At 47.6% G+C, this 25,112-nt stretch overlaps 2 protein-coding genes across 5 annotated transcripts in view; one reads left to right on the forward strand and one right to left on the reverse strand.

Annotated features, from left to right (window-relative positions):
* Positions 1–3,914: 3,914 nt before the first annotated feature.
* Positions 3,915–25,112, reverse strand: part of RNF10 (ring finger protein 10) — a 42,949-nt gene continuing 21,751 nt past the window's right edge. Inside the window, exons 7-17 of one of the 4 annotated variants that reach the window (XM_036449422.2) lie at positions 20,583–20,743; positions 17,976–18,101; positions 17,448–17,721; positions 17,131–17,264; positions 15,657–15,774; positions 15,322–15,423; positions 14,417–14,572; positions 11,427–11,527; positions 11,092–11,149; positions 10,834–10,992; positions 9,955–10,238 (exon numbers count right to left, since the gene is read on the reverse strand). In XM_036449422.2, coding sequence (XP_036305315.1) covers positions 10,162–10,238; positions 10,834–10,992; positions 11,092–11,149; positions 11,427–11,527; positions 14,417–14,572; positions 15,322–15,423; positions 15,657–15,774; positions 17,131–17,264; positions 17,448–17,721; positions 17,976–18,101; positions 20,583–20,743 — 1,466 coding nt within the window. In that variant the 3' untranslated portion in view covers positions 9,955–10,161. Of the gene's footprint in view, positions 4,043–9,954; positions 10,239–10,833; positions 10,993–11,091; positions 11,150–11,426; positions 11,528–13,453; positions 13,514–14,416; positions 14,573–15,321; positions 15,424–15,656; positions 15,775–17,130; positions 17,265–17,447; positions 17,722–17,975; positions 18,102–20,582; positions 20,744–25,112 lie in introns of those variants that run through there. The other 3 variants (XM_036449423.2, XM_036449425.2, XM_036449426.2) reach the window with 3 other exon arrangements.
* On the forward strand, positions 5,650–9,130 carry POP5 (POP5 homolog, ribonuclease P/MRP subunit). Its single transcript, XM_036449436.2, has 6 exons — positions 5,650–5,791; positions 5,878–6,020; positions 7,993–8,142; positions 8,267–8,350; positions 8,437–8,804; positions 9,038–9,130. Exons 1-5 carry the CDS (start codon positions 5,772–5,774, stop codon positions 8,547–8,549), a joined length of 510 nt encoding a protein of 169 aa, XP_036305329.1. The 5' UTR covers positions 5,650–5,771; the 3' UTR covers positions 8,550–8,804; positions 9,038–9,130.

The following is a 25,112-nucleotide window of genomic DNA, read 5'->3' on the forward strand; positions in this document are numbered from 1 at the left end:
CCACCGTGTGGGGTTTCCACACACAGGAAGACAGGGACTGATGGGACAAGGTCATGGGCCGCCTGGTCCAACCCGGGCTCTGCAGCTTGCTAGCTTGTGAGGCTGCCTCTGCTCACAAACAAAGGCTGCAGGACGTCCCGCCCACCTGTCAGCTGGCACAAGGGCAGGCGTCTCCGTGGGAGAGAGTCCCGGCGGAGAAGTGGCTGTGCCAGACGGCGGTGCCCTTGTAATTTCAATTAACTTTTGGATGAGCAAATCCTCGCAGCAGGTGCGGGAAGGGAAAGAGGTCCAGAACAGTGAGGACGAGGGGGTCTGACTCTGAGGTCCAGGGGGCCATGTCTGCCCAGCGACTGGGAGGAGGTGGCCGCTCGCTTCCCGGGCCCCGGGCCCCGGGCCCCGGGCCAGGCAGAGAGAGGGTCTGATTTTACCCGGATCGTCCCCGTAAGGGCTTTGCAGGGACTGGCTGAAGGGATTAGAGGAGCAGGAGCCCTAATGAGCTGTGGCGGCCGAACACCGGGCCGAAGCAGACCCCGCTTCCCTTCACACCGTCCGCCAGGCAGCGTCGCCCGGCTCTGCCAGGGAAGCCCCAGAGGCCAAAGGCCTCCCGGAGTCGCACCCCAATGGGATCTGCCCTCTTTGAATGTCCTTCCAGGTCCCGGACATCCCAGAAGGGGTCTAGAGCAAGGGCGAAGCGCACAGGTTCGGAGGCGAGACCAAGGTCTCTCGCAGACTGAGATTCCTGTGTGATTCTGGGCAAGTCACGTCCCTCTCTGAGCCGCAGAGCATCAGGGACCTGCCGGCAGGCGGGGCTGTGAGGATCAGATGAAGTCCAACACGTAAGTGCTTCGTTCGGGCCTGGCACAGAGTCAGAGCCTCATCAATGGCAGCCCATTGGCTAAAGACGAAAAACAAAGGCAGCTACTCTTTAAAAAAAAAAAAAATTATATATATATATATATATATATATATATATATATATATATATATATATATATATATAAAATCTTTATTGATTTAGGAGAGGAAGGGAGAAGAGAGAGAAACATCAATGATGAGAATCATTGATTGGCTGCCTCCTGCACACCCCCCACTGGGGACAGATCCCGCATCCAGGCATGTCCCCTTGGCCGGAATGGAACCTGGGACCCTTCAGTCCGCAGGCCGAGGCTCTACCCACTGAGCCACACCGGCCAGGGCTAAGGTCGTGATCTCCTCCCCCAGAAGGCCCGGCGGGGTGAGCCGCTGTGGCCCCGCCACCTCGCAGGGCCGCCCGGATCTCCGCTCTGGGAAACGCTGTGGTTTCTGTTCACGCAGGTTCACAGGCTTCGCCGGGATGAACGTTCCGGTTTGTCTGATCCAGAAGCACAAACGGCGCGTGGGAGCCTCAGATGGGAAGGAGGGGGCGCTCAGAGGAAGCTCCCTGAGCCCCTCCTCCGGTTTTCCGGTCTGGGGTCCCCCCATAGGGTCCCCGAACCGCCACCCCGGGGTCTGCTGCCCCCTCCCGCCTGGGGTTAGCGCCCGTGGGCGCCTCCGCTCCGAGCCTGTCCTCCCGCCGGGGAGAGGGGGTGACAGCGGACACCCCGGCCCCCGCGGACACCCCGCCCCCCGCCGACACCCCGCACCCCGCCGACACCCCGCACCCTGCCCCCCGCGGACACCCCGCACCCCCACACCCCGCACCCCGCCCCCCGCGGACACCCCGCCCCCCAATCTCGCCGCGGACACCCCGCCCCCCCCACACCCCGCCCCCCGCCCCCCGCCGACACCCCGCACCCCGCCGACACCCCGCACCCCGCCGACACCCCGCACCCCGCCGACACCCCGCACCCTGCCCCCCGCGGACACCCCGCCCCCCCACACCCCGCCCCCCGCCCCCCGCCGACACCCCGCCCCCCGCCCCCCGCCGACACCCCGCCCCCCGCCCCCCGCCGACACCCCGCCCCCCCACACCCCGCCCCCCGCCCCGCCATCTCGCCGCGGGAGGAGGCGGCCGCGGCCCCGTTAGCCGGTGTGCGATCGGCGCCGGAGCCGGAGCCGGGGGCCGCCGCCGGGGCCGGTCCTCGCGGGGCCGCAGGAGGCCCGGCTGGGCCGGGGCGCGGGGCCGGGACCGCGGAGCCTCCTCCCGGGGCTGCCTGCGGGGAGGAGGGCATCGTCCCCAACGGCGTGTCCGTGCCGCCCCGCGGGCCTTCCCCGTTCCCGCCTGACACCCGCGTCCAGCCTCCGGGCGGAGCATCCTCACCGCCCGGAGGACGCCGAGGCCAGAGAGAAATCGACTCGCGGCGGGACGCGGCTGGGAAGGACGAGGAACCGCGCCCAGGACGTCAGCCTGCAGATGAGGGACCTGGAGGCGAACTCTAACCCTGCTTCTCACTGTGCGCGTTCGGTCCGAGCCCCAAGTGCCTCCCACAAAATGATGGGTTGAATGAGTTGAAGGCGAGAAGTGCGAGGGGAGTGGTCCCACCGGAGCGAGAGGGGAGCTCGGAGTCCGTCTCTTCCGCGCACTGCGGGCCTCTGCCGCCCCCTGCTGGCGAGGGGCGTCTTAGCCGATGAGGTCGTTCTTGGGTGAGGAGAGTCTGCTCTGTGGCCTCCTTTACTCCCCACCCTTCCTCCCTCCGCATCCTCCTTCAAGGCGGTGAGAAGTGAGCGAGGGGAACATTGAGGACTCATTCCACATCTTGCAAGCAATCAGTTGTGAAGCCTGCCTCCCTTTATGGAGCTCACAGGGCCAGCCCCTGACAGTTCTAACGTCAGGAACAGGGATACAGGATAATGACCTAACCACAAGGCTGGGCATCAAAGTGCTGGGAATAACAAGAATATCTAGAACTACAATAATTTAAACATCCATCATGGGAATATTGACAAATTTTAAAGGTACATGCAAAAAATACAATACTGCACAGCTGAAAATATAATGTTGCTGAACATTTGACATGAAAATATAATCAAACAAGGAAAATGAGTCTTACAGGCATTATATTGAATGAAAGGAGCCAGACAAACACACACACACACACACACACACACACACACACACACACAAACATGCTTTCAGGTATTTATCTGAAATTCAAGAACAGGAAAAACTAATCTATATATATAAAAGGTTAATATGGTAAGTGTTCCTCCAACCGTCTAACAAGTCACTATGTCACACACTGACCACCAGGGGGCAGACGCTCAACACAGGAGCTGCCTTGACCCACACTGGCCATTTACAGAGAAGCGGCACCAAGGACCTGGCACCCTCAAAGCAACTCTCGGCTTCCCCAAGTGGGACACAGGTCCCGCCACCACCCTGGAGCGACAGCCCACCAAATTGCAGCCAATACTGCCAAGACCTCATGGTGAAAATGTGGCCCACAGCCCAGCCCAGCCTGGAAACAGTCACTGTAAACACTGGGTAATGATATCACAAAGCAATGCCCGGCTTCCTCTTCCTAGCCACTAGCCTCCTTGGAGTTCCTTCAGCCCAGGAACTTGACTGCTTTATAGCCAGGTGCAAACATTCCACACTGTAACCTAATGTCTGTGAAGCATTTTCCCGTGCCTCATCTCATTTGATCCTCACAGAAGTCCTGGAGTAAGTAAATAGGAGACTCGGTGGAATTCTATTTTCTTTTCATTAGCCATAAAATGGAGATTTAGAAAACTTAGAATCTTGACCCAATTGAAAAGAACTACGAAATTGTGGACCTTGAAAATGACTTCAGGTTTTCTCACTGCACAGAATATAGTCAAACACTGCTGCAGTTAAATATTTTACCCTTTGTTCTCCCTGTGTGATCTAGAATAATAATCTGCTTCATGCTGATATTTACTGCTGTGTTGCTAACAATTACCTGAAAGAGAAGTTGAGGAGCTTCACTGGGCTGGGAAAAGGTTAGCTACATAGAAAGCAGGTTTAATTAAGCAAGATTATTCTATATCTATAAAAGGCTAAGCTGACTTGTGCATGCATGATACATATAAAGCTCTTGCTGGTGCCAATCGCATGCATGTGTTTCGATGTCATTGTCGATTGTGAATTTGATTGACACTTCTATTATAGAGAAAGGGCGAATAGCAACATTAAAACATTTCTTCTAATTAATTTCCTTTCAATGTACACAAATCTGTGCACTGGGCCTCTAGTCTTTCATAATAGAAGTCAGAATAGAAGCTACTTCTGGGAAGGATTTTGACTGGGAGGATGGCATGGGAACCTTCTTGGGCACTAGAAATGCTCCCTTAATCTGGGCGGTGGCTTCACGTCCATCTTGTGTAAAAACACATTGAGTTGTATATGCATTTTATACGTTATACCTCAATAAGACGTTTTTGAGAAGATATTCAAGCAGGAGAAAAGAGTACTAAGCAGTATGATCCTACTCTTAAAAATAAAAGAAAAACATAATAACACGGGTAGCAGTTCTCATCTCAAACTTTTTTCATTGTCTCATTTTCACATTGAGATCCCAAAGAGCTTTTGTTCTTGTGGGCTGTATCAATACTTATCATGGATATTAAAATATAAATATTTAACAGTCAATTGCATTAGCCATCAGAGTGATAACGTCAGCATATGTCATGTAACCTCTGGAAAACTTTACTGTCCATTGGGAGAATAAAAAAGGCAAATAGCATCTTACTGTTATTGTGAAAGTAATTTTGAGCTTGGCGTCTTGGAAAGCCCAGAGGTCCCAAATCTCACTTTAAGGACCGCTGGCGGGGCGGGGCCCATGGGACGAAGGAGGGGAGGGGCAGGAAAACACACCGCATGATAAATTATTTTCTCTCAGGAATGGATTATAATTTATTTTTATTTGCTGCTTTTAGGGGCTTTTCAATGGAAAATATGCCCTCAGTGGATAGAATGTCAGTCTAGGGTAGGGGGTGTCGAACTCAATCAGAGAAGGGGCCAAAATCTAAAATCCAGCCTAAATCGCGGGCCGAATGGTTTACTGAACAGTCATAAACTGTCATTGTGATGGAAACGCAGCGGAGTGCAGTGATGACAGCGCGGTGCGGGCCACATTGCAAGGCCTGGCAGGACGGATTTGGCCCGCGGGCCTTGTGTGTGACACATGTGGTCTAGGGACTGAAGGGTCCTAAATTTGATTCTGTCGGGGTTGCAGGCTCAATCCCCAGTGTGGGCCGTGCAGGATCTCTCTCATCATTGATGTTTCTATATATCTCTCTCCCTCTCCCTTCCTCTCTGAAGTCAATTTAAAAAATGTTTAAGGAAAATATAACCACCACTGATTGGTTTTGCAAACAAAAAACGAGACTCATGTTGAAAAGCCCCAACAATAATAACATATTTGGCTGTATGGAAACAGCAAACCGAGCCCCAAGCTGAAAGTGAGGGTCCGATTTCCCGCGTCAGTCCTGGCCTGTAAATCCGAGTTCTACGTGCAGCTTTCGAGGGAATATGTAAGTGCGCACACGCCTGGGTTGTGCTGGACCAGGAAGTAACCTCCTGAGGGCCCACGCGCAGCACTGCATCCGTGTGGCCCCGCGCGCCGCGGCGGGGCTTGAACACCCACCCAGCCCAGACCGCCCCGCGCAGCGCCCGCACCCACATGGGGCGAAACTCCGAGCGCCACCGCAGGAGACGCACATGGAGGCGGGGCTGAAGGAGACTGACATTGCGCTCGGCCTCTCAGCATCATAGCCCCGCCTCCCCACCTACTTCCCTCTCTGAGTGGCTGCAGGACTGCGGAGGTTAGTTCCCATTGGCCATCAACAGGCACCAGCTTTGCGCGTCGGGAGCCGGAGCGGAAGTCGCCATGGTGCGGTTCAAACACAGGTAGGCGGCTCGTGGCTGGCCCCTCGGTGCTCTTTCCGGCCCGGCGCCCGCAGCCCTGGCCTCTCTCACCTCCCCTCGCCCCCCAGGTACCTGCTCTGCGAAGTGGTGTCTGACGACCCCCGCTGCCGCCTGAGCCTGGATGACCGCGTGCTGGGCGGCCTCGTGCGGGACACGGTCGCCCGCCTGCATGGGACCTTCGGCGGCGCCGCCTGCTCCATCGGCTTCGCGGGTACGAAGGTGCTGGGGACGGGAACCTGGGGGGATTGGGGGCCGGAGGAGGGAGGAAGGGCACAAGCAGCCCACGGAGCTGCCAAGCCTGGTGCACGAAGTGTTTTTTGTTTTTAATATATTTGTTATTCATCCTGAGAGGGAGAGGGAGAGGGAGAAACATCCGTGATGAGAACCGGCTGCCTGCGTCGTGCACGCCCCCTACTGGGGGCTGACGTGACCTCCCGGTTCATAGGAGGCTCTACCGGGGAGCCATGTGTCTGCGCCACTAAGTGGTCCTTTTTAGGCGCCTGGGATTCCCAGCTCCAGGTGTGGACAAGTCCAAAGTTAGGCGGAGAGCTAAGACAGAAGGCAGTGGAACTTTGGGCAAGAACCCCCTGTTTCTATTTATATGTGAATATTGTTGATTGCTACTTAATAGGATGACTACAATTAAGTGAAGGGACATGTGTATAGCTCCTATTAAGTTAGGTGACTGGTTACATTAATATCACATGGAAAGTCCTCAATAGGGCCTGTAAAGTACAGAACACAATTATGTGCATGTAAATGAGGAAGAAGAGGTGCCTTCCTGGCAGCCACACAAATCTAAATTCGTTCCTTTACTATATGCTCAAAATGGGATCCTGGGGAACTACCGTGTTTCCCCGAAAATAAGACATCCTCTGAAAATAAGACCTACTTACAGGTTTCCTTCTGAGTGAAATATAAGGCATCCCCCCGAAAATAAGGCCCCCCCCTAGACTCTGTCTCAGTATGCTATTATTGCTTAACATGAGAGATTTGGTCCACTGATTCTGAAAGAATCACAAGAAATTCACCAGGAAATTCAGGAATTGAATTGTTATGATGATGTTCTAGAAGATGACATGATTGTCCTTGAATAAATAAGTTCTTGATACTGTAGGATTCACAGTTTGTCTGGTTTGTGTTGACAACTACCGTATTACTGTACCATATACAGGTAATAAATTTCCTTTATTTTCATTTAACAATAAATGTGTACCATATTCTTCTTCATGGAAAAATAAGACATCCCTGAAAATAAGACCTAGCGCATCTTTGGGAGCAAAAATTAATATAAGACACTGTCTTACTTTTGGGAAAACGGTATATGCACACTAGGGGCCCAGTGCATGAATTCATGCCCCTTGAAAGGAACCGTGGACGGTGCGGCTGCGGTGGGCACGGGCCCTGGTCCTGTCTGCCACCGCTCCCACACTGATAGCCCCGGCCCCACTTGCACCCAGAGGGCGTGGAGCAGTTGGGGCTGGCACCAGCAGTGAGTGCCAGCGGCAGCTGCTGCTCCATCTACCCTCAGGAGCAGGGGGAGTGAAAAAGCCCCTTCATGATCAGGTTTGGCCGCTGATGCTTGCACCTGCTGATAGTGCCGGCAGCTGGGCAGGACCACGTTGTGTGGGGCAAAAAATCCTCATTAACCACTAGAGGCTCACCCTGACGACCTTGGTCTGGCATCCTCGCTCACCTGCTCCACCATCCCGCCACAGCCAACACTCCCCATGTTCCACATTACCCCCTGGTGGTCAGCGCACATCGGAGACCAGTTATTTGGTTGTTCTGCTATTTGCATATTAGGGCTTTATTTAGATAGAAGATAGGCATAGTGCTACATCAGGTGAGACGGCTGGCTACAGAGCCCAGCTGTAGAGCCTCTCTTGAGCCAAGGGTTTGGATCTCCATCTCCCCACCCCCGACATATTACATTAATGTCAGTGAATAAGAACATTAAAATTCTAAATTCATCAGTTGAGTGATGTGCAAGGCACTGGCCATTGTCTATTCCCTCTCCCCCTTCCATAAATGATAATCTCTTTCCTTCAGGAATCTGTTTACTCATGTGTCCCAAATGCCACTGCCTTGGACAGCTGTTGGCACTCAGTAGGCTTAGTTACCCTAAGACCTTTGACCTGCTGCTGAGAATCCAGTTTCCCCAAATTTTTTGCCTACTGTAGTGCGATACCTCAACGCATATACTGGAATAGTGCTACTTCGATGCCGAAAGGAGTTCTACCAGCTTGTGTGGTCGGCTCTTCCCTTCATCACACACTTGGAGAACAAAGGACACCGTTACCCGTGTTTTCTCAACACCTTGCACGTGGGAGGTACGTGTCAGGCTCAGAGTTCAGTGGTGTCTGGTGGGTGGTCTCCCAAGAGCAGGATGCTTTCCCCTGGCTCTGAAAGTCTCGAGGAAGACACCTTTCACCACAGGGCTCTTTCCTGTGCCAGGCACCATTAGAACATGCCAGAAGTTCCTGATTCAGTACAACCGGAGACAGCTGCTGATCTTGTTGCAGAACTGCACTGATGAAGGTAAGCAACCCTAACCCAGTGCGAACTGAGCAGTGACTGGCCTCCAGCTGTCACAAACCTCCCCCCATGTGCCTGCCTTTCCCCAGGGGAGCGGGAAGCCATCCAGAAGTCTGTCACAAGAAGCTGCTTGCTGGAGGAGGAACCGGGTGAGGAGGAGCTTTCCGATGGCGGCGAGGCGGCTGCTGCAGCAATGGAGTGAACCCCTGCTGGCTTCACGGTGCCCAAGCTCAGCCCACTTGTAGGAACAGGGCATTCTGGGAGGCGCTGGATCTTCTACATTCCCAGGATCTCCTTTCTCCATCATAGAATGGATGTTGCTCAAAGCCCTGACACATCTGAGATTTGTGGCTTTTGCCACAAAAAAAACCCCTTTCATGTCAGGCTGGAACTCTCAAATCCCCCCCCCGAGTTCCTGACCCTGGATCTCTGAATGGCTTTCGGTTAAGAATGACAGGTTATACGCCGAAACCAGTTTGGCTCAGTGGTAGAGCGTTGGTCTGCGGACTGAAAGGTCCCTGGTTCGATTCCGGTCAAGGGCATGTACCTTGGTTGCGGGCACATCCCTGGTAGGGGGTGTGCAAGAGGCAACTGGTCGATGTTTCTCTCTCATCGACGTTTCTAGCTCTCTCTCTCTCTCCCTTCCTCTCTGTAAAAAATCAAAATATATTTATAAAAAAAAAATGACAGGTTATAGCTACTCCCAGCTCACAGTCATACTAGCCGATACTTTAACCTGCTTATAAGAAGTATGTCTAGCTGACCTGAGTTGAACTTACAAAACAAAAAGCTGCCCTGTCCAGGCAGCTCAGTTGGTTAGAGCATCGTCCCAATTACGCCGAGGCTGCAGGCTCGATCCCGTCAGGGAACATACAAAAATCAGCCAATGAATGCATAAATAAGGGGAACAAAAATCAATGTTTGTTTTTTTCCCCTCTAAAAACTCAATGAATTAAAAAAATAAAACAGAAAGCTCACATTGCTTGTGCAGGTAATTTATTGCAACTGTTTGCCTTCACATTCTGTTAGACCTAGAGGTTACTTTATTAAGCAGCAAAAGAATTCATCACTCCAATTTAGCTCAAACCAAGGCATAAGACTACTCTAGACAACAGGGAGTGGGCAGCCCTGCTGCTTCCAAACCCGTCCTCCACCTCCAGGAGCTGGTCTCCTGCTGCTCCTGTCACTTGAAACAAGTTTGGTTTAAAGGTCCATCTTTCCTTGCCAAACAAGCCACGTGGAAGAGGTAAAACCCTCCATCATACATGCAGGTGCAGCCTAGGTCTGGCCCCACAGCCTGGCCATGTCAAACGAAAAACTGCAATTCGAGCTGAGTATTCTAAATCCATTTTATTCCATCCCTGTTTCTTTAGAGGACTGAACAGATAGAAAAGATTCAACTACTTGTAAAAGCCTCGCTGAAAGGTGCTGAAACCAGAATGCCCGACACATGACATCAGAGCACAGCAGTGCGGTTTAACACTCTGGTCTGGGCTGCTTTTCCAAGGGATGTTGAAGGGACTCGTTTATTTAAGGTTGAGAAAAACTAATCACACATGGTCAAAAAGACTAACCTGTAACAAACTAAAAACCTTGGCAGGAAGAGATCTCTTATGAGTGTCAATACTTTATTTTGGTGTAAAGAGGGAAGCTGGAAAATACACTGTATTTAAAATCTTGGTTCCCCCTCATATTCTGGAAACCCCCTCCCCCCAGAACTAATCTGTTCAAACTCAGATACATAAAAATTACAGCAGCAAAACGAAAGCGTGGATAAAGAAACCAGATGGAGAAGGTAGCCTGGGCCAGTAGTGTCACTTGGTGTGGACGACGGAGGTGCTGAACAGGAGTTTCTGCTTCTGCTTTTTTCTTTTCTTTCCTCCTCTCTCTTCTAAACGGAAACAGAAAGAGAACTTAGTTTAGATTGCCACCCCATGTCCCCAAGCCAGTTTTCATTACTGAGAGTGACAATGGCAGCTAAGAGTACAGGTTCTGGAATCAGAATGGCTGTTTTGGAATACTGGTACTTGGATACGCTTTGTTTTTGGACAAGTCACTTTATCTCCCTGGAACTGTTTCTTCAGCTGCAGCAGAGTTACACCTTCTAACAGGGTTAACGGGAGAATAAAGTCTACACCACGCCAGGCACACAGGAAGCACACCATCAATGCCATTCTCTAACCATGAATGTCAGAGTTGGTGGGCTTCAAGCCCAATTTCTGCACCAATGAGCCCCCCTTTACCAACTCAGGATTCCAACATCTACTCTCCACTGCTGTTTTAGGAGCGGAAATAAAAGTTCTTTCCTCCAGGCCTGGAGAATTAACCTGGGGTGGCAGAAAGGTCCTCTGACACCAATGAAATGATAGCTGACACTAGCAGGTGAGCCTAGAGCTCAGGGAAAAGCGCCCGGCCGATTAGTGCCATCTGCCACCGGACCCGGGCGGGAAGGACTGCCCTGTGCTGAGCACTCCCCCCGCCTTTACCAGAGAGGGCATCGGAAGTAGCAGGTGTGTCCAGTTTCATGAAGGCTGCTTCGATAGCTTGGCTAAAAGAATTTTGGAAACTGGGCACAGGAACACGGTCTGAGTTATCACTCTCCCCGTCACTGTCCATGGTGGCAGGAGGGACCAAGCTGTTTTCATCTAAAAAAACAAACAGTGTTACAATTCTAGAAACAACTCTAGAGACTTTTACCTTCTAAAAAGGACAAAACCCACCTTCACCAGGAGGGCCATCCTCACCTTTCTTTGGAATAGTTTTGGGCCATACATCTGCTTTTGCTTTTCCAACTCTCAGCATCTGCCAAAGTGGGAAAGGGGAGGAAAAATAAATCTAATAATTTGCTGAATAATGAGAACACTGATTCGCCCTCAACTACTCTTAGCCTCTCTCTGGTACATCTACGAGAATATCTGGGACTAAATCTATGAGCTTCCCACTTAAGAACTTCTGTGATTATTAGGATCAGTGTCACATTAGTCTGCAAGCCCCTTCTCCTCTAACAGAGATTTCCAGAAAGAGCAAGCAGTGGAGTTCGGTTCAATGTCCTTGGCTGCTTCCCAAGCACAGGGTTTACCTGGGCAAACGAAGGGAAGGGAGAGTCCTCCTCCAGGCTCCCGATGCAGAGTGGAGGGCTGCCCTGGTTCGCAGTGGGTGACACAGGGCTCAGCACAAAGTCTGAAAGGGAACCAGACACCTTATTATATGAGTCAAGTTCCAAAGAGCTAGTGTTCTCTTAGCAAGAGTAAAGAGAGGAACCCTGAATCAGGTATGGATAATTACCTATCAACTCAAAAAGCAAACACTGACCCGATTTCAACTCTGCCATGTTCTCAAAAAGCCAAGAACAAGGCCCATTATTCATACCAGCGAGCACTAGAGAAGAGCTGTGTTTACAGTAACACCAGGTCTGCCAGAATCTATCCCATCCCCACAGTAAAAGACCTTCCACATCAGCTGACTCTCAAGACTAGGTTTGTTTTGTCATGACTTGGTTTGATATAGATGTAAACACTCCAGTAGAAGGTATAAAATTTAATCAGGTCAGCTTTTATGTTCCAGTCAGCAGGTGTCGAAGACTTGAGGATATTCAGTTAGAATCCAAAACACACACACAACAAATCCCAAATGAAGAGGCCAGCTTTCCCCTGAGACTCCCTGGGGAGCAGCCTTCCCAGCCTTTGGCTTCAGGTGGAGCATCTCCCACAGGTCAGGTCTACCTGCTGTTCTGATCACTATGGGGGGGGGAGGGGGGCGCGTGCATGCACGGCTATTCACTCCCCCACTAGCAGGCCCTTCCACAGCCAGCCAGCGCTGGTCCACTTCTAGGACCATCCCACTGCTCTTGCTCAAATACCTTCAGGAACATAATCTTTATATCACAAACAATGTGGTTGGTATTCTGCTGTATTCCTTTATATAGCAGCTCTCTTCTTAAACATGCTCTTCAGAGCGTCATGGTTGTGTAGCCCTCAAGATCCAGGTCTAATCCCAGTCTCTGCCACTAAGGCCCTGCCCTAACCTTAGGCTCCTAATTAATGATAGCAGTACCATCAAAAAGGTAACCAAGAGTTTTGAATATTGGACATTTTGTTTAAAATACCTGATAGAGAAATAAAATTTAAGTATCAAAATATCTGCCAGGAGATGAAGATAAGAAATGACAGCTCTCTGAAATGATAGCAACTCTTTCTTACATGTTTTATTTCCTAACAGTAATACATTCTATAAGAGGGGGAAAATATTTTTAAAAGGCTAAAGGCCTCTTTGAACAATCTCTCAATCCTGGTCTCACTCCCTAGAGTGGAATACGATTACCTGTTTGGAACATAATCACCCCACTATTTTTTTATACACTTAGATATTCAAACCCACAATAAAATGTTTGGCCTGTTTTTCTTTAAATCTACAAATGGTATCATCTTCTGTTTGTTCTAAAAGCTCCTTTTATTCTAAATGTGTACTCATTAGTTCATAAAGAGAGCTATTTTCTTCTTCCTTAGGTATAAAGTACGCTGTTTCAAAGTATCAATTCTATAATTTAGCCAATTATTTACCAATAGACTTTGTAGATTATCCCCCACACCACACCTGCTATTATATATAAAAGGCTAATATGCTGTGTCTGACTGTCCAACCAGTTGCGCTGACACGCACTGACCACCAGGGGCAGATGCTCAATGCAGAAGCGGCAGTGACCTGCACTAGCCATTTACAGAGAAGTGGCACCAGGGACCTGGCGCCCACAAAGCAACACTCGGCTTTCCCCAAATGGGACACAGGCCCTATCTCTAGCCCAGAGCAACAGCCCACTAAATAGCAGCCAACACTGCCAAGACCCCATGACGCAAAATGTAGCCTACAGCCCGGCCCAGCCCAGCAACCATCATGGTGGGCACCACGTAATGACATCATATACCAATGACCATCTTCCTCTCCCTAGCAACTAACCTCCTTTAGCCCAGGAACATGACATGCTTTATAGCCAGGTGCAAACATTTTACACTGTAACCAAATGTCTGTGAAGCATTTTCCCTTGACCTCATCTCATTTGATCCTCACAGAAGTCCTGGAGTAGGTAGATAGGAGACTCAGTGGAATTCAATTTTCTTTTCATTAGCCAAAAAATGGACATTTAGAAAGCTTAGAAGAAACTTGACCCAACTGAAAAGAAGAAATGATGGACCTTGAAAATGACTTCAGGCCGAAGCCGGTTTGGCTCAGTGGTAGAGCGTTGGTCTGCGGACTGAAAGGTCCCGGGTTCAATTCTGGTCAAGGGCATGTACATTGGTTGTGGGCACATGGTGGGGTTTGCAAGAGGCGGCTGGCCGATGTTTCTCTCTCATCAATGTTTCTAGCTATCTCTCTCCCTTCCTCTCTGTAAAAAAATCAATAAATATATTAAAAAAAAAAAAAAAAAAAAAAAAAAAGCATGTGCCTTGGTTGCGGGCACATCCCCAGTGGGGGGCGTGCAGGAGGCAGCTGATTGATGTTTCTCTCTCATCACTGTTTCTAACTATCTATCCCTCTCCCTTCTTCTCTGTGAAAAATCAATAAAAAAATATTTTTAAAAAAAGAAAATGACTTCAGGTTTTCTCACTGCACAGAATAAACTCAAACACTGCTGGAGTTAATGTTTTCCCCTTTGTTCTCCCTGTGTGATCTACAGTAACAGTCTGCTTCGTGCTGATATGTACTGCTGTGGCTGACAATTCCCTGAAAGGGAAGGTGGGGTGCTTCACTGGGTTGGAAAAGTTTAGCTACACCAGAAAGCAGGTCTAATTAAGCAAGTTTATTCTCTATCTATAAAAGGCTAAATTGACTCGTTCATGCATGATACATGTAAAGCTCTCGCTGGCGTCAATGGTACGCATGTTTGATCTGTTATTGTTGATCATGACTTTGGTTGACACTTCTATTATAGAGAAAGGGCAAATAGCGGTATTAAAATATTTCTTCTAATTTCAATGTGCACACACTTGTGCACTGGGCCACTAGTTTATTATAAACAATGTTACAACAAGGAAACACTTGCACCTTCATTCTTTACATCCCAACTTTACTTACCTGCTTGGGAACCTGGACTTCTGCTAAGAGGAGAAATGGAGAAAGCCCCATGGCCCTCAGTGCTGGTGGGACCTAAAGCAGAATCAGAGGAGCAAGTATAGGAATTGAAGGCAGGAAACTGCTGTAGATTCTCCAGGGGAATGTGGACTTCTGGGTCTGCAAAGGAAAAGATGAGAATGGTAGGCCCATTTACAAATTTCCTCACAAACTTTTTAAAAATATATCTTTGACTTCAGAAAGGAAGGGGTAGAGAGATAGAAACATCAATGATGAGAATCATTGACTGTCTCCTGCATGGCCTCTACTGGGGACCACGCCCACATACTGGCTTGTGCCCTGGCCAGAATAGAACCATGAGTTCCTGATGCATATGGGTCAATGCTCAACTGCTGAACCACACCAGCCGGGCAGATTTCCTCAAATCCTTTTCAGCAGCTGAGGTCTCCCCCAGGGGAGTAAGATCCAAACATGTCAAACTCATGGCTTGCTGACAGCAAGTTTGACATGCTTGATAGACAGAACTTTCAAAATCCACATTTTTAACTCTATTTAGAGAGTCAAAGGTAAGGTTGATGATCCATCCAGAGAACACATGGGACAATTATCCCCAGCATTCAACAGATCTCTAATTCTCCCCCCACCAGGTTTTCTCACCACGATACTAAAGATGAATTTAATCTTACTCCTTACTATATGCTATGTACTTTGACCCAAATTAACTCATTTAATTCTCAAATAAGCCTATGAAGGAGGGTACGCTCATGATTCACACTTAAAACACTGAAGAGAACAGAGGCAGAGCTGGGATAAGAACCCAAGCAGTCTGGCTCCGAGGCTTGGGCACTGAGCCTCTGGACCATGATGCACAGCTGTCTTACTCAAAGATGGAGAGAGCTTGAACTTACACTTGCCCTGTTTCTTGTTCTCTTCCATCTCAATCCTACGCTCTCGACGGCGCTCCTCCCGAGCCTTCTTCTGGCGTTGACGCTTCCTCTTCTCGATGTCATCTGTGGGTTGGTCAGATTATGAGGCAGACCCAAGACAACCTGGCCATTCCCTCCTCCTAGTTGACTGATACCTAAAGCCACATGATAGTCCCGGTTGGACTGGATGAATAGATGGAGCGTATCAGGAGGCTGAGACTCTTGACACCGCTCCTTAAACCCTCCCATACTGGGTGTCTAGTAATAGGAATCCCTGAACTCCACTATATCGAGAAGCAAAGCTGGGGCACTCTTACCTGAGAATATCTCTAGGGTTTCCTTAGAGACCACAGGAGGCTGCAGAGCCAGTTCACAGATGCTGAACTCACAGGTGAGGGGCAAGTGAGAGAGATATCTATGACGCTGTCGAACATCCTACAGTGGAAAAGGGACCAACACTCAACAAAGACCAGGCCTTCCTCTACAGACAGAAAATCCCACCCTAGACATCCACAGTACACACACACACACACACAGTCAGCACTGTAGTGCTCAAGTAATCACCACTTTGAAAAGCAAACAGAAAGTGTGAATTAAGCTACAGTAGGCAGACTAAGTAACCAGAAGCAGTTTTTTGGGTTTGTGCTACAAATGAATAAACAGAGCCAGGCAATACATTATCTGAAGCTGATCAGCTGTTTCTGATTTTCTGGTCCATGCCTCAGAAAAGGGAATAAGGAAAATAAAGAGTAACTTCTTATCAAAAATCTGGGAGCCACTGACAGAATTAATGATAAGTGGGTATATACATAAAGCAGATTTCCCCACTGCATGAAGGTCAACCTAAAACAGTAAAAAATGAAGCCCATCAACTTAATTTAATTTTGTTTCCTTTTTCTGCAAGTTTTATGGAAAGTTTATAATATCCAAAGAATTTAGGCTTATAAAAAATTTCAGATCAAGCCGGGAGCGGTTTGGCTCAGTGGATAGAGTGTCGGCCTGCGGACTGAAAGGTCCCGGGTTCGATTCCAGGCAAGGGCATGTATCTTGGTTGCGGGCACATCCCCAGTAGGGGGTGTGCAAGAGGCAGCTGATCGATGATTCTCTCTCATCGATGTTTCTAACTCTCTATCTCTCTCTTCCTCACTGTGAAAAATCAATAAAATATATATTTTTTTAAAAATTTCAGATCAATACAGAAATAACTCTCAATGGGCAAATTTCACATATGTAAATTATCAAGCAAGTTAACTCATAGATATATAACCCAAAAATGCATTTTGAGTTTGCATAAACTAGCTTTTAAAGAGTCCTCCAAGGAAGTTTCATTTTCTTGGACATTTCTCTCAAGCAATAAAAAGAAACAAAAAAGCCAAAACCGGTTTGGCTCAGTGGATAGAGCATCGGTCTGCAGACTGGTCCCAGGTTCGATTCTGGTCAAGGGCATGTATATCAGTTGTGGGTACATCCCCAGTAGGGGGAGTGCAGGAAACAGCCAATCCATGTTTCATTATCATATTGATGTTTCTCTGTTCCTTCCTCTCTTCTTAAAAAAAAAAAAAAAAAAAAAAAAAAAAAAAAAAAAAAATCTTCATGACTTTTCCCTTTCCCACGTGGGAGTCTGTACTTGTTCTTCAATAAATCTCTACCTCTGTTATACCAAAAAACACACACACAAAAAAAACCAAGTACACTAAAGGCCTTAAAAGTTTGTTAACTTGGGTGAGCAGGCCCAGCTCCAAGACATTAGGTCGATGCTGCTCCCTGACCGCCACCTCTGCAGGACCTTACCTCAGACATGGAGTACCCAGCGATCTCCACCACCACTGCCGAGATCTTCTCAGGGCTCTGCTCCAGGCTGCCATACTCCCGCACGAGGCAGCGCACGTTCACAGGATGCAGGAACATGTACTGCCCATCCTCCGCTGAAGACAAGTAGCTCTATCACAAAATACCCTTGGCCAGTCCTCACGATGGCCCTCCTATGGCTAGGTCTCTCCCCCGCCCCAAGCCGGAAGGCCAAGGAGACCCAGTGGCGATACCTTCCGCTCAGGCCCTCTCTCTGAAATTATCTGTTGCAACCAGCCCTCCTCCTCAGGGCCCCTCACCTTGGTAAAAGTAGTAACAAGGAGAGCTGCTCAGGGGTGTGAGGCCTGCGGTGGGTTCCTGATGGCTGGACTCGGCACTAATGGTTCCCTCTGCAAGACTGCCATCTGCTAACTCCGAGCCCTCACGAGCCTCTGGACAACCCTTCGGGTCAGGCTCCGGTTCAGATCCTGCTTCCTCTTCCTCTACCAGCGGGAGACCAAGAGGCCGAGACGAGCCCAGAGAACAAACCTCGGTGGTTTCTTCATCAAAAGCAGACAGGTACTCTAGCACTTCCTGTTGGGACAAATTCTAGGTCAACAGAAAGTACACCTGGCAAAGGTAGGCCTAGGAACAAAGTTCTCTGGATGTTTACCTTAGTGACGCATTCGCTGATGTAACTAACACCTCTGGGGAAAGAACTAATAAGCACCCAGAAAGACTCACAGTTTCCTCTTCATCCAAAAGAGTTTGGCTCTCACAGTGCCTACCAGCTCAACAGTAGGACTTGAGGAATGGCAGCCGTTTAGTCTGGAACAGGACACACTAACCTTCCTGGGTTGAAAAACAGACTCCGTCGCCAAGGGAGCCATCAGCATCAGTTGTTCCAGCGCAGCCACAACACCAGTGACCTCCCCTGTGCTTTCAGCCAATCCTGACAGAGCTTCTTCCCGAGTCTAGATCACCAGAGAGAAGACAGGGAAAATCTGTTTCCAGAAACAAACTTAAGCTTAAGGGCAAGGGCTTTCAACGGCCTCTCTCAATAGGAATAAAAGTTAAAAAGCAGCCTCGCTGGTTTGGTTCAGTGGATAGAGCACTGAACTGAAGACTGGAAGGTCCCAGGTTCAATTCCAGTCAAGGGCACATGATCGGGTTGCAGGCTCAATCCCCAGTAGGAGGCGTGCAGGAGATGGCCAATCAATGATTCTATCATTGACATTTCTCTCTTCTTCTCTGAAATCAATAAAAGAGTGTGTGTGTGTGTGTGTGTGTGTGTGTGTGTGTGTGTAGGCAATAAGACCTACGCTGGCCAGGTAGCCCAGTTGGTTAGAGTATAGTCCCAATATGCCAAGGTTGTGGGTTTGATCCCCAGTCCGGGCACACAAGTAACCAATGAATGCATAAATAAATGGAACAGCAAATCGATGTTTCTGTCTCTCTCTCAAAAAAAAAAAAAAAAAAAAAAATCAATAAATTAATAGCCCGTATGTGGCTCAGTGGTTAAATGTCAACTTATGTAAACTAGGTCTTGATTCCAGGTCAGGGCACATGTCTAAGCTGCAGGTTCGATCCCCAGTAGGGGTGAATGCAGGAGGCAGTCGATCAATGATTCTCTTTCATCACTGATGTTTCTATCTCTCTCTTCTTCCTCTTCCTTCCTCTCTGAAAGCAATAAAAATACATTTAAAAAGTTAATAAAAAAAACAAGCAATAAATGTATAAAAAAGTGGAACAAACCAACGTTTCTCTCTCCCCCTTTCTCTCTCTCTAAAAATCACTTTAAAAAATGTTAAAGGCACTGAAACCGGTTTGGCTCAGTGGATAGAGGGTCGGTCTGCGGTCTGAGGGGTCCCAGGTTCGATTCTGGTCAAGGGCATGTACACCAGTAGGGGGTGTGCAGGAGGCAGCTGATCAATGTTTCTCTCTCATCGATGTTTCTAACTCTCTATCCCTCTCTGTAAAAAATCAATAAAATATATATATATTTATATAAAATGTTAAAGGCAATAAGACCCAAGGGGAAGAGTTTAAGTACTTAAAATCCTGATCTTTAAGGGAAACAAAGCCAAAAGCATCTGGTACTCAAACAGGATGATATTCTGCTTAGAGTCTCTGACAATGAAAACACTACACAAAAGCTTCCTGAACAGAAATCCAAGAACACAAAACTAGTTTTTACAAACACTGCTGAGAGAGTCCCAGCACAGGAGGCAAGCAGGGGGTGGCCAACCCTACCGCGGTTTAGACAGCTCTACTTCTATGTACCCCTTTCTTTACCTGAAATGCATGTGGACAAACGCTCTGTACTGCTCAAAGTAAAAATTAAGTACATAGGATCCTGCCCAAGGAGGACTTAGAAGTCAGAGGCAGGAATTCAAATACCAGATTCACCTCTTACTAATCAGGTATCTTCAAACAAATTACCTAATCCATGATTCCATTTCCTCATCTGGGAAACAGGATAGTTGTGTCTATCATGCCAGAATATGAAGCTTAAGTGAGATAACTTCTTTTTTAATCCTCACCTGAGTATATATTTTTTAACTGATTTTTAGGGATCGAGAAAAAAAAAAAAATCAATTGGTTGCCTCCCATATGCTCCCCAACTAGGGATCGAACTCACAATCTAAGTAAGTGCCCTGACCAGGAATTGAACAAGCAATCTCTGTGGTCCATGGGATGAAGCTCCAACTAGCCACCAGGTCAGTGCTGGGCTAAATTTAAGCACAGAACCTAGTAATCAATCTCTCAGGGTGTAGTCCAACCACCAGTGATTCTGGTGCTTGTTAAAGCTTCCTGTTGCAACCCTAGCTGGTTTGGCTCAGTGGAAAGAGCATCAGCCTGCGGACTCAAGGGTCTCAGGTTTGACTCGTCAAGGGCACTTGGTTATGTTGCTGGCTCGGCTGGAACCCCAGAAGGGGGAGTGCATGAGGCAGCCAATCAATGATTCTCTCACATCACTGCTGTTTCTATCTCCCCCTTCCTCTCTGAAACCAGTAAAAATATATTAAAAAGAAAAAAGAATCCCTGTTGCAGAGGATACAAGACATAGGAAATTCTTTATTTGTGTAATTTCCTTGCTGCTCCAAAATCCTCAGCAGATATTGCTAAGGCTTGCTGGATAAGTCATAATACTTTTTCCATAAGGTCCCTCAAATAAAACATCTCTAAAAATAAATCCAAGTGTTTTTTCTAGAATACAAAAAGCATACCTGGTTAACTAACTAACATATAGCTACCCTCACAAACTCCAGTGTCTCACTGAGTTATACGATCATTATAACATGTTCCTTTCCCCTGCAGAGTGCTTAAAATCCAATCTGCCCTTCCCTTCCAGAGCAAATCAGCCTTTTTAGTCATTTCCTGCTTATTATCTTAAATATGGGGCTGCAGTAGCTTATGCCTGCCATCGAGTCAGTTTCCAGGGCACATCTCACCTTGAGCTCCTGGATGGCTGCCTCAATAAAACAGGACTCGGGACTGTGCTTCTCCTCTGCCAGCTGCTGTTCCAGCGCCACTTTCTCCTCCCGGACTACCCGGTGCAGCACCTGCTCCTTAGAGGCCAGCAGCAACTTGGAGTACTGGCTGTGCTGTTCATCTACAAGAGAGCCAGCAATATACAGTCCAAACATACAACATTCAAAGCTCACAACCAGGTGGCTACACAGAAACTTTCACACACATCTGTTTTCTAAGGTGAATTTAGCATAATTTCCTAAAAATTCCTATCTTATAAAGAGGGAATATGCAAATTGACTGTCACACTGTCTCAAAGATGGCAGCGCCCAGTCCTCTCAGCCCCTCAGGAGGTGGAGGTGGGTGGTGGCAGCTGTGCAGTGCGGCCGGACCCACCATCAGCCTCCCAGTTGCCCAGGATCAGCCTGAGGCACACACAAGCCTCGGATGTCAGCTGCCCAGCCAATGCCCAAGGCACAAGCAAGCCTCAGATGGTGGCTGCCCAAGGCTCAGGCAACCAGGGCCAGTTGAGGCTTGCACTATCAGCAGTGGCAGCAGCAGAGGTGTGATGGGAGTTTCACCTTCCCCTGATCGCCAGGTCACCTCCCACTCCTGAGGGCTCCTAGACTGTGAGAGGGGGCCAGCCCGGCTGAGGACCACCCCCCTCCTCTAGTTATTTAATAATGACCTTAATATAAGGTTTATAACTCTGACCGCATCATATGAGAAATCTTTCCTAAGAAACAAAGATGCAGTAAAAAATTTAGTCAACTCAAAGAGAATTTTGCAGACAGTACATGGGAAAAAAGATCACAGACCAGAATAAAATTTTTAGAGGTACCGCTGGGTAAAAGGATTATGAATGATTTACTGCCTTCTCCAAGTTTTCAATACTTTTTAAAAATATATTTTTATTGATTTTACCAAGAGGAATAGAGATTTAGAAATACCAATCAGCTGCCTCCTGCACACCCCCTACTGGGGATCAAGCCCGAAACCAAAGTACATGCCATTGTCCAAAATCGAACACAGGAACCTTCAATCTGAGAGGTCCACTGAGCCAAACAGGTTAGGGCTTTATTTTCAATACTTTTTAAAAAGTTTAAAACCATGTTACCTTTTGAGAAACTCTTAAAATGCCCTATGTTTTTCCCCTTTGCATCCCAGAGAAAATCATTTACAAATTTGTGTATGTAGCCCTAACCAGTTTAGCTCAGTGGATAGATCGTTAACCTGCAGACCAAAGGGTCCCCACGTTGGATTCTGGTTAAGGGCATGTACCTTGGTTGCGAGCACATCCCCAGTAGGGGGTGTGCAAGAGACAGTCGATAGATGTTTCTCTCTCATTGATGTTTCTAGTTCTTTGTCCCTCTCCCTTCCTCTCTATAAAAAATCAATATATTTAAAAAAATATTTTGTGTATGTATCCTTCAAATATTTTATATACATTTATATACTCAGTAGAGGTCCTGTGCATAAAAATTCATGCACTGGAGGGAGGCTCCCTCAGCCCAGCCTGCCCCCTCTCACAGTCCAAGAGTCCTCAGGGCTGGAAGGTGACCCGGCGATCAGGGGAAGGCAATGCCCCCATCACACCTCTGCTGCTGCTACTGCTAGCAGTGCAAGCCTCAGCTGCCCCTGGTTACCTGAGCCTCAGGCGGCACTGGGTGGCTGGGTAGCCGCCATCTGAGGATTGCCTGTGCCTTGCGCCGGCCCTGGGCAGCTGAGGGGCTGAGGGGACTGGAGGACTCTGGAGGCAGGGGGGCGGTCTGAGCCTTGCTGTGCACCTGCCGCCCCAGAAGGGCTGAGGGGACTGGGTGCAGCCATCTGTGGCTGTGGGCACCACCATCTTTGAGGGTATGACATTCAATAGCATATTCCCTCCTTATTGGCTGTGGGTGCCACCATCTTTGAGGGTGGGCAGTCAATTAGCATGTTCCCTCTTTATTAGATACGATGTTCAGCCCTGGCCAGTCTGGCTCAATTTGTTGAGCATCATCCCATGCACCAAGAAGTCACCACTTGGATTCTCAGTCAGGGCACATGCCTGGGTTGCCCCAGTAGGGGGCATGTAGGAGGCAGCCTATGGAGGTTTCTCTCTCTCTCGTTGATGTTTCTCTCCTGCATCCTTTCTCCCTCTAAAAAAAAAAAAAAATTATCACATGCACACCCATATTTATAAAAAATATTTTCCAAAAATGATAAACTATACATTTTGTTTTACAGGTTTTCATTCAATGTCTTAAAATTTTCAAAATATTTTCCCCCAAAATATTAACACAGAGATCTATCCCATTTTTACCTTCTGTATAGTGTTCCACAATATTATATATTCTGACAAGTTCCTTGTGGAACATTTAGTTTATTGCCAATTTGGTTACAAAATAAATCCTTTCTTTAATAATAAATTGCCAAGACCGGTTTGGTTCAGTGGATAGAGCGTCGGCCTGCGGACTGAAAGGTCCTGGGTTCGATTCCGGTCAAGAGCATGTACACTGGTTGCGGGCACATCCCCGGTGGGAGGTGTGCAGGAGGCAGCTGGTCGATCATTCTCCCTCATCAATGTTTCTAGCTCTCTATCCCTCTCCCTACCTCTCTGTAAAAAAATCAATAAAAAAACATATTTTTAAAAAAATTATTTATGATATTTGAGTATAAATGCTGGATTTAGGGTTGTGCATATTTTAAATAGTACTGAATCCCTATCCCCAAAGGCTATTATTGATTTATACTTGTACCAATAATACCCCTGCCAATAACTGGTGTTGCTAATGTCTTTTTTTTTATATATATATTTTATTGATTTTTCACAGAGAGGAAGAGAGAGGGATAGAGAGTTAGAAACGTCAATGAGAGAGAATCATCGACCAGCTGCCTCTTGCACACCCCCTACTGGGGATGTGCCCGCAACCAAGGTACATGCCCTTGATTGGAATCGAACCTGGGACCTTTCAGTCCACAGGCTGACGCTCTATCCACTGAGCCAAACCGGTGCCGACTTTTTTTTTTTAATATATATATATATATATATATATATAGTTATTTTTTTACAGAGAGGAATGGAGAGAGAGAGTTAGAAACATCGATGAGAGAGAAACATTATCAGCTGCCTCTTGCACACCCCCTACTTGGGATGTGCCCGCAGCCAACGTACATGCCCTTGACTGGAATCGAACCCGGGACCTTTCAGTCCGTAGGCAACGCTCTATCCACTGAGCCAAACCGGTTTCGGCTGTTAATCTACTTTAGAGAACACTTACCTATTCTGGATCTCAATCTCTAGCTTTAAATGTGTAAATTTTACTCTAGTCTATTTATCATCTGTTGACTTTCAGGAATCTTTTCAGATTACAAATTTACTAATGTTTTCTTTTTTTCTTCTTTTTTTTTTAAATATATTTTTATTGATTTTGTACAGAGAGGAAGGGAGAGAGAGAGAGAGCTAGAAACATCAATGAGAGAGAGTCATCGATCAGGTGCCTCTTGCACACCCCCTACCGGGGATATGCCCGCAACCAAGGTACATGCCCTTGACCGGAATCGAACCCGGGACCTCTCAGTCCCCAAGCCGACGCTCTATCCATTGAGCCAAACCGGTTTCGGCTAATGTTTTCTTTTTTATTAACTTTATTTGGGTAACACTGGTTAATAACATTATATAAATTTCAGGCACACATTATAATTTGACATCTGTATACTTTATTGTGTGCTCACCACTTGAAGTCTAGTCTGTCACCATAGTTGGCCCTGTTCACCACTTCACCTTCCCCTATTCCTCAATCTTTTCTTTTATAGCATCTATGGTTTCAGCCTGATTCAAAAATCCATATATACCTTAGAATTTATAAAGATATTGTCCTATATTTTCTTTTAAAGGTTCTGGGTGTTAATATTTCACTCTTCAATCCATCAGGAATTAATTTTATGAATGGTATAAGATAGAGATTTACTTTTATCCTCCTCCCCCCCCCCCCTTAATCCTTACCTGAGGATATTTTCCCATTGATTTTAGGGAGTGGAAAGGAGGGAGGAGAGGAGAGAAAAAAAAATCCATGTGAGAGAGATACATCGATTGGTTGCCTCCTACATGCGCCCAATCAGGGCCAAGGATCAAGCCTGCAACTATAGAACATGCTCTTAACCTGCACTGAAACCATGACCCTTCGGTCCACGGCCAATACTCTAGTCCCTAAGCCAAACCAGCCAAGGCTACTTTCATACCATTTATTGAGAAAGCTCTTTAGCCCAAAACTGAAATGCCACTTTAATGTTCATTTCTACAGGGAATATAACCCCTTAGACCCTCCCCTCCGTAAGCACTTATCACACTCTATTATACCCTAATTGCCTGCCTACGAGTCTGTCTCTTCTCTCAGAGTTGGTCCCTTGATAACAGGTACCAAGAATGGCTAATTTGAATCCCCAAGACTGGGCACAATGCCAGATACTATTCAACAAAACCTTGTAAAATAAGAATTAAAGTATACGTAACTGAACCAAACTTGAAACCA

This window comes from Pipistrellus kuhlii, unplaced genomic scaffold, assembly GCF_014108245.1.
Source record: "Pipistrellus kuhlii isolate mPipKuh1 unplaced genomic scaffold, mPipKuh1.p scaffold_m20_p_20, whole genome shotgun sequence".
Lineage (NCBI taxonomy): Eukaryota > Metazoa > Chordata > Mammalia > Chiroptera > Vespertilionidae > Pipistrellus > Pipistrellus kuhlii.